Source organism: Phascolarctos cinereus, unplaced genomic scaffold (assembly GCF_003287225.1).
Source record: "Phascolarctos cinereus isolate Bilbo 61053 unplaced genomic scaffold, phaCin_HiC Scaffold_4;HRSCAF=312, whole genome shotgun sequence".
Classification (NCBI taxonomy): Eukaryota; Metazoa; Chordata; class Mammalia; order Diprotodontia; family Phascolarctidae; genus Phascolarctos; species Phascolarctos cinereus.
The window spans coordinates 332,624,491-332,636,975 of record NW_027555847.1 but is presented as its reverse complement, the minus strand read 5'-3'; the positions used below and the strand labels follow the sequence as shown (position 1 = coordinate 332,636,975).

Here is a 12,485-nt window from a genome sequence, read left to right as displayed (position 1 = left end):
AATGCCACAGTAATGTATGTATATATTCATTTCACACCTACATGAGTCTTTCAAAATAGCTATTTGCCAAGGATAGAAAACAACATATCATCCAAGCCAAAAGGAACACCCATTTCATTCTGAAAAAAAGCTGGTGTATGAGTAACTCAATCATTTAGCTAATTGGATAGAAGGCAGGCTAATAGGAAAGGGCATTGTGTTCTCTTCTTGTTTCTAATGGCTTGCAACACTGAACCAGCCCAGTAGAGTGGAAAGAAAACTGGATTGAAATCAGAGGACTTGAATGAATATTCTTACTAAGCCTCTTATTACATATACTGTCTTGGGCAAATCACTTAACTTGCCCAAGGGAAAGGGCCTGGCTAAATTAAATCCAAGAATGTTTCAAACTTTTTAGTAGACAGCATGACAGCAAGTAAACAAAATCAACTAATGTAAATTTGGTTCTGCACCAGAACCTTAAAACCTGGAGAATATATACAAGAAAATCACTCCCTAACACACCCAGACATTTCAGCTGCCCAGATACCGTATAAAGGCTCATATTCTTACTATCCCTCCCCTAACTCAGCACCATTCAGCTACCTATTTGGCTATCATTGATGTTTCTTGCTCATCTGTCCACATTCCATAAAGAGAAGTAAGAACTGCTGGTATAACCTCGGGGAGGCAAGTAGAAGGATGAAGAGGAATAGTCCAAATGACTGGGTTAAACCCCACTTAATCTCTGGAAGAAAGTGAAGATAAGTAATGAAGATAAGAGATTGTCACAATTTCTCCTGAGGTGCCATTGACAAATTCAACCATTTTCCTATATGGGTAAAATATTAACATTAATATTAATAATAATAGCTAACATTTCTATGGTATTTACTATGTGCCAAGCACCATGTGAAATGCTTCATAAGGACTATCTCATTTGATTCTCACAAACAATCCTGGGTGGGAGGTATCATTAACCCCATTTTATAGATGAGAAAAGTGAAGCAAACAGGAGTTAAGTGATTTACCTATAGTAAAACAGCTAATCTGTTACTTACTATGTTAAGTATGAGTTTGGATCTGAACTCAGGTATTCCTGACTTCAGGCCCAGGCTCCATCCACTGCACCAGCTAGCTGCCATTACAAGTATCGTTATACAGAAGAATGGCATAACCTACCTACTTCCATGTCCCAGCCTCTTACAAACCGCCTGCTGCTATCACAACAAATGAACCTGTCCCAAGAGCTTTCTCTGGTCCCTGTCCATGTACCTGTGTAAGAAATTCTCTCCTCAGATATCACCCACTATAAAGAAGAAACTTGTCAGTTACAGATCTGGAGCTGAAAGCTATCTTAGTGGTCATCTTGACCAATACCACCATTTTGCAGATTACAGAACTGAGGCTGATGAAGTCAAATGACTTGCCCAAGATCACATATGCAATAAGAGGCACGGTCAGAATACACATTTACACATCCAAGTTCTCTGATTTCAATTCACTTTTCTTTCCATCCTACCAGGCTGTTTTAGTGTTGCAAGCATTAGAAATGAAAAGAGAACAGAATTGTTTTTTTTTTTCTATGTCCAGTAGCAATTAGTCTACTAATTCATTTCCAGTTTAAATTAATAAGCATTTATTTACTACACAGATGATGCATAATCATTGTGTTTTATTTTCAAAACTTGCCATCTGGGTGTATTCATTTTAGCAGAATTCCATTACAACTAAACATTTTGGAAATTCACTATAGCACAATTTTTTTTCATTACTGAAATACTACATAATCACTATTTTAATAAAACATTTCTCATAACTGAGAACCACAAAAACTGCTTTTAGCTTCACAGGACTAGAGTAGATTTTTAAGGACCAAAGCTTTAAAAATTAGTTCTTGAAACACAGATTAATTTAAAACACACCACAGCCTACTCACAGTATGCAACACTACCATATACTTACATAGTCTTTTAAAGTTTTCAAAGAATATTTATATTGTTTATGTGTTGCTACTCATGGGCCTCTAGGTGGTGCAGTGGGCTGGGAATCAGGAAGACTCATCTTCCTGAGCTCAAATCTGGCCTGAGACACTTACTAGTTATGTGACCCTAGGCAAGTCATTTAACTTAATTTGCCTCGGTTTTTTGCCTGTAAAATGAGCTGGGGAGGGAAATGTCAGACCACTCCAGTATCTTTGCCAAGAAAACTCCAACTGGAGTCACAAAGAATTGGACATGAATGAAAAAACAACTGACTGAACATCATAGGACCCACTTGTCCTCTTAAAGGCAGATCAAAAAACTTTGAGACACAGCAACATTCAGGCTAGAGTTGGGTAGAAAAGTCCAACTGGTCTTTAGCTGACGTTGGAGAACGTCTCCAGTTCATTCCTGACCCAAGTTTAACATTAAACATGTCTTCTAAGATGCAGGCCCTGAATCCAGGCACATAAAACAGAAAAGCAACATTAACTGTAAACAAAAATGACAAACACCAGAGTTCTGGGCCCTAATTCAATAAATATACACTCAATATCATTAGAATAGAATATGCCAGTGCCCTTCTCTGACAAGAAGCAACAGGATGCTGCAATAATAATAATGATAATAATAATAACTAGCATTTACATCGTGATTTAAGATTTTCAAAGCATTTTACGAATATTTCAAATACCAATACTAGGATGTGGTAACTACAAGAGGATCTAATTCATCAAAAAGCACTTTGGATATGAAAATGACAAGGAAAAATGTAACTCATTAGAAAGCTTTGTTTTCAATGTCAAAATAAAGGAATTTCTACTTGATCTTCAGTGATCCCCCTCCTCCAATCCACTTCCAGAATATTCTGATTAATCATGATATTTCTGTGAAACATTTTTAATATTTCATAAAAAAATTAGTTCCCATATTTTAAAGCTAAAATTTCACTTGTAGTTGTTTACTCTAAAGCTATTAAAGAATCACACAGTATTGATAAATTAACAAGTCTTTCGCTTTGCCTCTGGGCTGAATTGCCCTGAGATTGTTCCAAATGATTCACTGTCTTCAAGACAATTCATGGGGATTTTTAGGGAAACATCTGGCAAGGCCTTTTCAGGCTAACTCAGTCACTAAAAATCTATCCCTGCATTTTTCCTCATCATCATAACAATCACTAAAGCGACAGCGTGTGAAGCATGCTTATATTATTCTCTAACAATAACAAAATCCATTACAAAGACTAAAAACAGGTGGCAGCTAGGTGGCACAGTGGATGGAGCACTGGCTCTGGAGTCAGGAAGACCTGAGTTCGAATCCGACCTCAGACACTTGACACTTACTAGCTGTGTGACCCTGGGCAAGTCACTTAACCCCATTGCCTAGCCAAAAACAAAACAAAAGACTAAAAATACTTACCTCATAACACATATATAAAGAAAAGAGCACTATTAAAAAATTATATGTAATCATCAATCTCTTGAGGTCAAAGGGCTTGCGGTTTTCCATGATCTTTGGCCCCAGGGAAGTGACAAAGTAGATATAGAGTCCAAGGATAAGGGCTTGTGGCAGAGGAGAGGACATGAGTGGCCAATCCCCCACTCTGGGATCTAGAAGAAAAACAAGAATGTCAATGAATGTTTGCTGTGCCAAGGGACAACTAATGGGGATGATATATTTTTCAAGTGGTTAGAATGGGGTGTCTAAATTGGATAATGTAACATCATGGTAATATCACAGTAGAATCATTCCACAGCAGCATGGTACTGTGGACTGGGTAATAAGGACTGAAGTCAGAGAACTGGATTCAGCTTCCACTGTTATTAACTGTGTGACCATGGGAAATTCTTTTAATTCCTCTCACCCCATCATTTGTCTAAGATGATTAACTTTACACGGCTTGTGATCAGAGAAGGAAATTCCCACGTGGATGATGTCATAGGACCCTGACATACTGACATATGCAGCATGAAAAAAAAATGCATAGTGAAAGCTCTGCTTTCACCTTCCAATGAGGTTTGAAAAAAATATGATCACTATTCCAAATTTGGTTAAGCCTTAATTCTTCAAGGCCAATGCATTCTTCATAGTATCACTATCAGAGTTGAAAGGTACCTTCTCAGAGCAGCTAGGTGGTGCAGTAGATAAAGCATCAGCCCTGGAGTCAGGAGGACCTGAATTCAAATCTGACTTCAAACATTTGACACTTACTACCTATGTGGCCCTGGACAAGTCACTTAACCCCAATTACTTCGTCGATGAAAGAAAGGCACCTTCTTGTCCATTCTCCTACTTAGCAGAGGAATTCTTTGTACAACCTTACCTTTCAAGGTGATTATTTAGCTTTTGGCTCAAATCTCTTCAGTGATGGGATCTTGATACCTTCTTAGAAGGGACTTTGGGTATCATTTAGTCCAAATACCTTCATTTTACAGGTGAGAAAACTGAGCCCATAGAGGTTAAGTGACTTGCCTTGCCACACAGGAAGTAAACAAAAAAATTAGGAATCAGACAAGGTCCTCTGATGATAAATGCAGCATTCTTTCCACTGTGCCACACTGTCCTCACACAGAAAGGAAACTAGAAAGGTTGTGACTTGTCCAGGGAGGTCCTCACACTGATGAAACCATAGCTCTGCCACCTTTAAATTAGACACCAGTAAATTTGAAGCTGAAAAATGTTTGATCAAGGTAGAAAATGATTTTTTTAAATGTCCAACTAATTTTTTTTCTTCAATATCACACCAAAGGGAGCCTGCTCTTTGTTAAAAAGATCTCTTATGTTGAGTTGAATCCACATCTTCTGTCCTTGGTTTATCCAATGGAAGGCTATATAATAAATCTAATTACTCTTATTTATTTGACAGCTATGTCTTTTTCATTCACTTTATATTACTTTTCATATATTATTAGTCTCCTTTTCACTCCACTAAAAATTCTGTTTCTACAACCATTCCTCTGATGACCTTGTTTCTAAACCTCTTCACCATCTTGGTCTACCAAGTTCTAAATGTGCCTCTTAAATTTTAGTGTCTAGAATTGTGCAAACAGAGTTGGTTGGGACCATGAATTACTTTATGCTCATGATCTCTTCTCTTCCTTTTGGCTATTTTGCCACTCATTGTCACCTCTACCAAAAAAATCTATTAATAGTAGACAGAATATGAGGTGACAAAAATTTTTTTTAAAATGTCTTTTTAAAAATGTATTAGTAGTTTTGGTTAAAAGGCAGGATGGCCAAAGTTGAAATCATCCCTAATTCTTATTTTACCCATTAACTGTGTATATTAATCTTTATAAGTTATTTATTTCATTTCTTTTCCAGCATTTTTGTGAAGAGTTTACAGGCATACCTTATTTTATTGTGCTTTGCTTTACTGCACATTGTATGTCTTGGGTCTTGGGGTTTTTTTTTTTTTTGGTTTTTGTTTTTTTGTTTTTTTACAATTTGAAGGTTTGTGGCAACCCTGCATTGAGCAAGTCTGTTAGCACCATTTTCCCAACAGCATGTGTTCATGTTATGTCTCTGTGTCACATTTCAGTAATTCTCAAAATATTTAAAACTTGTTTATTATCATTATATCTGTTATGCTGAACTGTGATCAGTGATCTTTGATGTTACTATTGTAATTGTTTCCGGGAGCCATGAACCACATCCATGTAAGAGCAAATTTAATAAATGTTGGGTATGTTCTGATGCTCTACCTACCAGCTGTCCCCCATCTCTCTCTCTCTCTCTCTCTCTCTCTCTCTCTCTCTCTCTCTCTCTCTCTCTCTCTCTCTCTCTCTCTCTCTCCCCTCAGGCCTTCCCCATTCACTGAGACACAACAATATTGAAATTAGGTCAATTAACAACCCTACATTGGCCTGTAAGTGTTCAAATGAAATGAAGAGTCAATTGATGCAGCAAATTTTTTTATTGTATTATTTTAAGAAATTGCCACAGCCTCCCCAACCTTCACCACCCTGATCAATCAGCAGCCATTAGCATTGAGGCAAGACCCTTCACCAGGAAAAAGACTATGACTTACCAAGGGTTCAGATGATGGTTAGCATTTTTTAGCAATAAAGTTGTTTTGTTTTGTTTTGCTTTTTTTTGCTCTTTGGTGAGGCAATGGGGGTTAAGTGACTTGCCCAGGATCACACAGCTAGTTAGCATCAAGTGTATGAGGTCAGATTTGAACTCAGGCCCTCCTGATTCAAAGGCCAGAGCCCTATCCTAGATGCCCCAACAAAGTATTTCTTAATTAAGAAATACACATTGCGGTTTTTTTAGACATAATACAACTGCACACTTAAAGACTACAGTACAGTGTAAACATAATTTTTATATGCCCTGGGAAACCAAAAAATTTATGTGACTGGCTTTATTGCAATGTTCCCTTTTTTGAAGTGGTCTAGAATCAAACCTTCAATATCTCCAAGTTATGCCCATACTATAGGGTGAGCAGTAGTAACTCCTCAATGATACTTTTTTCCAAATTTATTTTTCCATAACATATATTATAATTTTAATTAAGGAGAAATTTGACATCAGTTAGCCTAGTAAATCTTCCACTACTTCTAGAAGTTTCACTTCACTTTTATAGGTTTGGTTTGTTGTTGGTTTTTTTTTTTGGCTAAGCAGTGGAGTTAAGTGACTCCCACAGGATCGCACATCTAGTATTATGTGTCTGAGGCCAGATTTGAACTCAGATCCTCCTGCATCCACAGCCAGTATGCTATCCATTGCACCACCTAGCTGCCCCTTCCCCTCACTTCTAAAAGAAAAGGACTATCTTGCGAAACTATCATTGCCGTATTAATTAATATAGCCAACAGAAGCTGAGCAACTTATTCATAAATCAACACCTTTGAGCAACAGCACTCCAAAGGGAGACTTAGGAATAAACACAATCTCTTACCTTGGCATGGCCTTATAAGGCTTACAGAGCACTTTACATAAATTCTCTCTCAAAAATGGTCACAATTATACAGAACTGGGAGTGACTAAGAAAGCTAGAATACATCATAAAAGTTGGTCTGGACAAAGTTGGAAGAGACTGAGGAGGAGCTCAATAGTTGATCTTGAGATAACTTGTTCCCTAGAGAATGATAGCAATGTCACAGAATTAAGGTGATGAGTTACTATCTCTAACAAAAGGAATCCAGAAGACCTGTGCAAAACCACACAAGACCTGTGTGCCTCAGTTTCCTGACTTATAAAATTGAATTAGATGATTCAAAGGGTCCCTTCTAGATCAAATCTAATTGCCTATAAAGCATAATGTAGGTTTTTTCCCTTAATGATACTTTATATTTTCCCAACTGCACATAAAAATAATTCTAACTTTTAAAAAAATTTATAGTTTCAAACTCTCCTTCCCTCCTGCCCCACCTCCCTCCCAAAGACAGTGAGCAATTTGATATAGGTCCTACATGTGCAATCATGCAAAACATATTTCCATATTAGTCACATTATGAAGAAAACAGCTAAAAGAATTGAATTTGGAGTCAAATGACCTGAATTTGAATCCAGTATTGGCCACTTTACTCTCCCTGTGACCTTGGGCAGGTCACTTGACCACTCAGGCTTCATTTTCTTCCTTGGCAAAATAAAGGGTTGGACTCAATAGAAGGCCTTGAAGATTCCTTCTAGCTCTTGGCCTGAGAGTCTGTGATCTTACTGCAGGCATGTCACTCCTGTCTTAAGAAAAGAATACTACCAATGTACATTCATGGAAACCAGTTAAGATTCCATATTGTGGGATGGAGAAGAAGAAGGGCCAGAAAAAAAGCCACATCTTTTCTCTGTCCCTCATGGTGAGCACATCCAGAATGAAATTATTATCCTATATTCAATCAAAACTTCAAAATAATCTGGAAAGAAGACTTTTTTATACAATGGACATGTTCCTTAACTAAACAATGTATGTTAAAATAAGACACTTTTAAAAAATGTTTATTTTATTTTTTCCCAAATTACATGTTTAAATAATTTTTTTAAACTTTTTTTTAAGGTTTGAGTTCCAAATTCTATCTCCAAATCCAATTCTTTTGACTGACACTCAAGTCAAGGAACAGAGAAGATGAAGTACCAGTTAAGAAGTTCAGAGGCAGGGGAGGGGGGCACCTAAGTGGTGCAGTGGATGGAGCACTGGCCCTGAAGTTAAGAGCACTTGAGATCAAATGTGACCTCAGATACTTACTAGCTTTGTGAATATAACCCTGATTATCTGGAAGGAAGGAAGGAAGAAAGAAAGAAAGAAAGAAAGAAAGAAAGAAAGAAAGAAAGAAAGAAAGAAAGAAAGAAAGAAAGAAAAGAAAGAAAGAAAGAAAGAAAAAGAAAGAGAAGAGAGAGAAAAGAAAGAAAGAAAGAGAAAAGAAAGAAAGAGAGAGAGAAAAGAAAGAAAGAAAGAAAGAAAGAAAGAAAGAAAGAAAGAAAGAAAGAAAGAGAAAAGAAAAAAGAAAGAGAAAAGAAAGAAAGAAAGAAAGAGAAAAGAAAAAAGAAAGAAAGAGAAAGAAAGAAAGAGAGAGAGAGAAAAGAAAGAAAGAAAGAAAGAAAGAAAGAAAGAAAGAAAGAAAGAAAGAAAGAAAGAAAGAAAGAAAGAAAAAAGATACAAACAAAAAGAGAAGTTCAGAGGCATTTGGTTTCTACTTAGTGTTTAAAACCATTAAAAGAAAAAAGCAATCGTCTCCTTCATCTTCTGTCTAATATATTGTATTATACATACTTTGAGGATCAGATGAGTTGATTTTGGGGGTGTGGGAGAGCTCCAAATGAAGAAGCTCCCTCAACCAAAGCAGTTCAACACCTGCCCTACCTCTTACAGCTCAAGAGAGTCGTCTGAGGCCCTGACAGCTTAAGGGACTTGCTCAGGATCCCATAGTTCATACCTGGAACTTGAACCCAGATCCTCAAACTCCTGACCCCATTTCTCTACCCCTGATGCCATGTTGCCTCTTTGGGTGAGTTCAAAGAACTCACTGAATAAAAAATACAAAGAATGGATTTTTAAAATATTAACAAAATTCTCATTTCTCTATTTATTTAATGCATAGTTCTCTCTAGCTCCTTGGTGAGTAGGCTAATACTTTCTTTTTACTCATCTGTTACATTTGTAATGGGCATTGAAGATGGCTTCACCCACATAGAAGACACCGGGTATCTGATTCCAGGAGATAGAACTGGTGCAGGTGTGGACGCTCTGTGGGTTTACCATGTGTTTGAGAGCAGCCTTTTTCCACTATATATGTAGCTAGAAATGCCATGTCTTTAAAATTGCCTGACTGAGTGCACTCTGGATCTTTTCTGCATTTGCACTGGAGGAGGAAGGACCTTTTCACTCACATCAGGTGACACATGCAGTAAGAGGGGAGGGTCTAAGAGCCATCTCCCCCCTCCACCTACTTAGGCATGTGGCCCCAAGAAATTGGCTGGGAGTTTGAGCCTTTTCTGACTATCCTTTTCACTTCTAGGTTCAGAAAGTCGAGTCTCTAACTTGGGAGCTCAAGTCACTAGAGTCCAGAAGGTTAGCAATCCAGATGAGGTGTTTCAAGCAGTCCAGCTTTTGTTCAATTGTTTTTCAACTGAGTCTGACTCATCGTGACCCCATTTGGAATTTTCTTGGCAAGTAGTTTGCCATTTCCTTCTTCAGCTCATTTTATACATGAGGAAACTGAAGCAAATGGGGTTAAGTGACTTGCCCAGGGTTACACAGCTAGTGGATGAGGTCACATTTGAATTCAGGGAGATGAGTCTTCTTGACTTTATGCCCAGCACTCTATCCACTGTGCCACCTAGCTGCCCAGCCAGGAGGGAAGCCTTAAAGAGCAAGCGTGCTCTATGTTAGCCTAGTGGAGCTCTGAACTTTAATTTGGAGGAACTAATGCCACGTAGGAATTGAGCTAAGCTGTGAGCCTAATTTCCCTCCCTTCCCTAAAGACTGTGGTGGTATAAGGAGCCCTACACATTGAGGGAAATGTTGATATGTTTATTCTTACTCTATCTCTGAAGTTAACATTTCTTTGTACAAGCTAATCTATTATTAAGTGGTTAAATGGAACTGGGGTGCTATTCACTCAGCTCCTAAAATGGGAGAACAAAATCATTAGTGGTTCCAGCCAATGACAAGAAAAAAGAGACTCCCCAGCACTGGAAAAACTTTGGTGGAAAGAGCAGAAATAAAATGCAACAGACTTGACCAGAGAGTGGGACCAGAGTGGGACCATGTTACACTAATTGGCACTAGTTTTCCTCTATCTACTAAGAGCAGGCAATTTATATGTAGGCCCATCAAAGGTGCCCTTGACAAATGTTACTTTTAATTAGCTTTGCTTTGAAATGTGTGCATTGTTATTGAACTTTTAGGGGATTTGCAGATTTCTGACCTACTGCCAAATTCTGGCTTTTTGTAGTTCCTAGGCCACTGAGTTTTCCAGCTGAAGTTAATAAGCATGATGTCCATTCCATTGCAGGTCAAAAAACTGTTACCATCAGCAAATTTCCCAAGGGCTGAGGGGGCTCAGAATTAGGGCAGAAGTCAAGAACAGAAGTCAAGATTACAGACCCTCAATCTTGGGCCCAGATTATTGTATTCTTAACTGATTCTCTTCTTTGACATGTACTCAGAGGGGAGCAAATAAACCCAGTAAGGACTAAACAGAAAGATTACAGAGCCCTCAGGCAAACAGAGGGGACAAACTTGAGAACAGATGTTCTTAACCTCTGTGTGTTGTCTGTGTGCGTGTGGTGGGGGGCGCTTTGACAGTCTGGTGAAACCTATGAACTACTTCTCTCAGAATAATTTTTTAAATCATTGAAGGCAATACCAAGTTTTAATTAGGGGTTAAGTGAAAATGAAGGTGTAACATTTTTCCCCCACCTAAGTTCACCAACCCCCTTAAATCTATGTACAACCTCCCTACGCCCCTGGAGGTGGTTCTTAGACTACATGTTAAGAACTCCTGCTTATCTCAAAGGTGAAAATTTAAAAAGAGGAGATGATTAAAAAAAAAAAGACAAATCTATATTTCAAGCCAACTTTGAACCAATTATTGGCAGACCTCTACCCCCTACCTTATTATACCTATTCTGTGTTGTTCCACCAGGAGGGAGAGAGCTTCAAGGTGGTTCCTTTCCCCTCTACATAATCCCCAGTATACTGAGTTCATTAAGTCTTTGTGTGGTGGTGGTAGAGAGGGAATTTTTTTTAAAAACCCTAGCTTTGGGGGGCAGCTAGGTGGCACAGTGGATAAAGCTCTGGCCTTGAAGTCAGAAGGACCTGAGTTCAAATCTGGTCTCAGACACATGACAATTACTAGCTGTGTGACCCTGGGCAAGTCACTTAACCTTGATTGCCTCACCAAAAAAAAAAAAAACCAACCTAGTTTAAAATGTAAGCTTTAGACTGAGAGGCAGGCCTGGTATCTAGCTATATGACCTTGGGAAAATCATTTTAACCTCTGCCAACTTGAATGTTTTATTCAAATTTTATAATTCTACATGCTTTCTTTCCTGGCAACAAAGTTAATCATTTCTTTTAACTTGAAAAAAAAAGCTTTGGCCACAAAGTACTCATTTAGATGTGACAAAGTACTGTTAAACATCCTATTAAAAAAAAAAAAATGGGAGATCTATATACAAGAAATTTAGCAACTTACCGGCATCTTTGATCCATTCATCATAAAGGTGCACAGTCCTCGATGTAAGATCACTAATGACCATTTCCCACAGGAGTCACTGGATCTCAGGATGAGTTCTTCATTAAAAGAAAACAACAAAAAAGCTCTTATGATCACAAATGCAAATAAGCCTAAGCTTCTTGCAATGCAATATTCAAAAATGCTAAAAATTTAATAGGGACAACTGGCACAGCAATAAGCTTTAACTGTGGGCTAATGCATTAGCAGAATACATTTATATTGGACCCAGTGCAGTTGAGATGAGTCAAGTTTTCCATTATTTCAGAGACATGGCTTACTCCATAAAGATGGTTGCAATTTTACATAGCAAATGGAAAAGCTGTAAAAGAAACATTATTTCAAGAAATTATTCCAACAATTATATAGGACAATAGCAACTGACCCTATCTCTGCCATGGTTACTTTGATGTAAAATCCCAAGGGAAAAAAAAAAAGATTTATGAAGACAAGACCTCAGGAACTGGAGGCAGTTACTGAAGTCGCTGATAGTAGGTGAAGTGGGGGAGTAGGGAAGGGCTTAGATATGAATTTCCTTGCTGATTGAAGATATAGAAGGGTAGATGAGGGTTAGAGAACTTAATTTCTTCAAAACAGTATCACCATCCAGTAAATCAAGTATGATTCTAGGTTGTGGCCTCCTGGTCTTATGAATGAGGCCTGTGTTTCAAAATCAAGGCCCCTCCTTCCTGTATAGTACATAGACATTACAATTAAACATGACAAAATGTTTAATAGCCTTGAATTGTGAAAGAAAAATCTTACAACATACTAGAAATCAGCAAGGTCTTTAAATAAATACTACTTTGAAATTTGAAATTTCAGATTCACAACAATTAAGGGG

At 37.8% G+C, this 12,485-nt stretch overlaps 1 protein-coding gene across 4 annotated transcripts in view; it reads right to left on the bottom strand.

Annotated features, from left to right (window-relative positions):
* Positions 1–12,485, bottom strand: part of ELOVL7 (ELOVL fatty acid elongase 7) — a 108,809-nt gene that overhangs the window by 23,931 nt on the left and 72,393 nt on the right. For 2 of the 4 annotated variants that reach the window (XM_021007261.2, XM_078153179.1), the window contains exons 2-3: positions 11,603–11,700; positions 3,381–3,571 (exon numbers count right to left, since the gene is read on the bottom strand). In XM_021007261.2, coding sequence (XP_020862920.1) covers positions 3,381–3,571; positions 11,603–11,666 — 255 coding nt within the window. In that variant the 5' untranslated portion in view covers positions 11,667–11,700. The remainder of the gene's footprint in view (positions 1–3,380; positions 3,572–11,602; positions 11,701–12,485) is intronic. The other 2 variants (XM_078153180.1, XM_078153181.1) reach the window with 1 other exon arrangement.